Source organism: Callorhinus ursinus, unplaced genomic scaffold (assembly GCF_003265705.2).
Source record: "Callorhinus ursinus isolate GAN/ISIS: 27379988/994484 unplaced genomic scaffold, GSC_fseal_2.0 scaffold195, whole genome shotgun sequence".
In the NCBI taxonomy this organism is placed as follows: domain Eukaryota; kingdom Metazoa; phylum Chordata; class Mammalia; order Carnivora; family Otariidae; genus Callorhinus; species Callorhinus ursinus.
Window position 1 is genome coordinate 15,596 of NW_027397257.1, and position 3,803 is coordinate 19,398.

General features: G+C 40.9%; 1 protein-coding gene across 1 annotated transcript; it reads left to right on the forward strand.

The window, feature by feature from the left end:
* The first annotated feature begins 830 nt into the window (after positions 1 to 830).
* On the forward strand, positions 831 to 1,854 carry LOC112808453 (olfactory receptor 1A1). The gene has a single exon (XM_025851589.2). The coding sequence runs from the start codon at positions 916 to 918 to the stop codon at positions 1,852 to 1,854; it is 939 nt and encodes a 312-aa protein (XP_025707374.1). The 5' UTR covers positions 831 to 915.
* Positions 1,855 to 3,803: the final 1,949 nt, after the last annotated feature.

Genomic DNA, 3,803 nt, shown 5'->3' on the forward strand with positions numbered 1-3,803 from the left:
AAATAATCTCTGTAAGGGAGATTAAAAATAAACAAGATACGTTTCTCTTTCTCATTTTGTTGTCTACTCAGGAAAGATGTGCAGAGGATGAGGTTCAGTTTCACATGTTGGCGGGATGACTATTCATGGAAATGAGAAGAAAAGATCTAGTCTACACATAGAGACCTAGAGTCTACTAAGCAGGAGATGAATCCACAAGGGAATTGTATGAGTCACCAGGGGAAACAATTTAAAAAAGGTAAGAGAAGGTCAAAGAGAAAAAATATTATAATTCCATAAATTTAAGGGTTTGGAATAAAGATGAAACCTATTGAACGAAGTAGTGAATGTCTACTTTCAAAACTGGATACCTGGAGAGTAAACACCCAGTTCTTCTTTTGCTACAACCTAAGCCCAGTAGTCTTAAGATTTACAATATTCCATGCCAGTTCAGACAGACACTAGTTACCTCCTGGCTCTGGGTTCATTCTCAGTCTGGTCAGTGGAAAAATTTCTGATTATTCATGGTGCTCTTGTACTAACCACTCCTTCCACTGGAGAGGTTTTTTCAAAGACTCCAAAACACTGTCCTTTCATTTTCATGTGTAATACAATTAGCATGCAATACTGTCATCTCTATTAAGTTATAAGGTGCTACAGAGCAGAGACTACATCATATATGACTAAATGGATAAATAAATTGTTTTTCACATATTTATAATTTTTCCACAAAGCCTAACAAAGTTTCTAGCACATGGAAATTAGGTACACTGACAAACAGGGATTTCCCCTGCAATTTATTGGATTTAGCACACCTAAGTAGAGACACAACAACCACAGGGGTCAAAGTGATGGCTTAGGAAGACCATTACACACAGTAACTTTAGTCATAATTCTGGATTCCTCTCCTCTTTCTGCTGAAGGATCCATGAGAGGATGAAAGGAGACAACGAATCTTTTACCCTTGGTTTCATTCTCCTGGGAGTCAGTGGTCAGCAGCAACAGGAAGACTTCTTCTTCGTCCTCTTCCTGTTCATTTACCCCATCACATTGATTGGAAATCTGCTCATCATCTTGGCCATTCGCTCTGACATTCGCCTTCACAACCCCATGTATTTTTTCCTTGCCAATCTCTCCTTTGTTGACATCCTCTTCTCCTCTGTAACCATCCTTAAAATGCTGGCCAACCACCTCTTGCACAGCAAAGTTATCTCCTTTGGAGGATGCCTAACACAGTTGTATTTTATGATTGCCTTGGGTAACACAGATAGCTATATGCTGGCTGCAATGGCATATGATCGTGCTGTGGCCATCAGCCGCCCACTTCATTACACAACAATTATAAGGCCACAGACTTGTGTCCTCCTAGTTATTGGGTCTTGGGTGGTGGGAAATGCCAATGCCCTCCCCCACACTCTGCTCACAGCTAGTCTGTCCTTCTGTGGCAACAAGGAAGTAGCCAACTTCTACTGTGACATTACCTCTTTACTCAAGCTGTCCTGTTCTGACACCTACTTTAATGTGAAGATGATGTACCTAGGCGTTGGTGTTTTCTCTGTGCCATTACTATGCATCATCATCTCCTATGTCCGGGTCTTTTCCACAGTCTTACAGGTTCCATCCACCAAGGGTGTGCTCAAAGCCTTCTCTACCTGTGGTTCTCACCTCACAGTTGTTTCTCTGTATTATGGGACAGTCATGGGCATGTATTTCCGCCCTCTAACTAGTTACAGCCTGAAGGATGCAATGATAACTGTGATGTACATAGCAGTGACCCCAATGTTAAATCCTTTCATCTACAGTCTGAGAAACCGAGACATGAAGGCTGCCCTGGGGAAACTCTTCAGCAAAAGACTCTCCTCAAAACCAATTTGAGATCATACTAGAGAGTCAATTGGAGTCACCAATTAGGATGCACTTGAAAATTCAGCCCCAATGTCCTCCCTCTCCAAGAAGCCACCTTTTTCTCCCAGGGCAAGGCCACTCTGTCTGAAGCTTCCATTTAATCTCATCAGGTTCCAAAGTAGGAGTGGTGTCAGCAATATGTAGCTTCACCATTTCAGACATCAGATATAATTGAGTAAGAATCAATATTATCTTTTAATATCACTTTTTTTTCTTTTTAATTTTTTATTGTTATGTTAATCACCATATATTACATCATTAGTTTTTGGTGCAGTGTTCCATGATTCATTGTTTGTTCATAACACCCAGTGCTCCATGCAGAACGTGCCCTCCTCAATACCCATCACCAGGATAATATCACTTTTTGTTAGGAGTCTCTTTCTAGGTTTTTATGTAATATTGAATTCCCTCATTACATAATTCATTTATTCATTCTCATAACCTCGCCTTAATTCCACCTTCTCTCCTTCTTTACCCTAACACTTCCACCTTTGGAAGGGGCATTAAGTTTAGCCTCTGTACTGGTCCATCTTGTAGGCAGCAATTCCAGTCTAACAAGTCCCTCCCCATCTGTCCACTTTATTCAGATAAGGCAAGGTTACCTAAATACAGATCTAGTGTGCTATCCTGACCACTAGGCAACCAACGTCGCCTTTGATACTAGATCAAAGTATAATCCACCCTATCATGCCCTCAGGAATTCTGGAGACTTAAATTAAGATTAAAAACATAGTTACAGTTTCTTGCCCAGGAATCATCCCTGCATCCAGCCCTTGTAATTGTAGCCCTGGTTCTGTAACCACTGCATCAAGTAGGGTGAAAAAGTCAAGGTAATGTGGGAAGAAAGAAAAAAACAATCATTAGACCAGTAGCAAACACTGGACTGTCATAGAACATCCTTCCTCACCACCTGTTCCCCAGATCCACCAGAAAAAAATGGTGGGGACACTCCTTGAGCCCTACTCATGTTCATGTTGAGTGTGAGCACACACAAGTGAAGCCATCCCTTCATACATTATCTCCAACCATTTCAGACAACCAATGTTTTATTTTTTTACTTCTTTAAAAATTTTTTTATTAACATATACAGTATTATTTGTTTCAGGGGTACAGGTGTGTGATTCATCAGTCTTACACAATTCACAGCACTCACCATAGTACATACCCGCCCCAACATCCATCACCCAGCCACCACATCCCTTCCAACCCCCTTCCACTCCAGCAACCCTCAGTTTGTTTCCTGAGATTAAGAGTCTCTTATGGTTTGTCTCCCTCTCTGGTTTTGTCTTGTTTCATTTTTCCCTCCCTTCCCCTATGATCTTCTGTCTTTTTTCTCAAAATCCTCATATCAGTGAGATCATATGATACTTTTCTTTCTCTGATTGACTTATTTGTTTAGCATAGTTCCCTCTAGTTCCATCCACAGCATTGCAAATGACAAGATTTCATTTTTTGATGGCTGCATAATATTCCATTGTATATATATACCACTTCTTCTTTATCCATTCATCTGTCGAAGGACATCTAGGCTCTTTCCATAATTTGGCTATTGTGGACATTGCTGCTATAAATATTGGGGTGCAGGTGCCCCTTTTGATTACTACATTTGTATCTTTGGGGTAAATACCCAGTAGTGCAATTGCTGGGTTGTAGGGTAGCTCTATTTTCAACTTTTTGAGGAACCTCCATACTGTTTTCCAGAGTGGCTGCACCAGCTTGCATTCCCACCAACAGTGTAGGAGGGTTCCCCTCTCTCCACATCCTCGCCAACATCTTCAGGCAACCAATGTTTTAATTGCCAGTTCTAATTCTCTATCAACTAGTACTCTAAGGAGGATATCTCTCCGCCTATTGTTGGACATTATGGGCTGTAAAATGTGCTACTTGCTATGAAGAAATGATGGACAGCCACCCAAAAT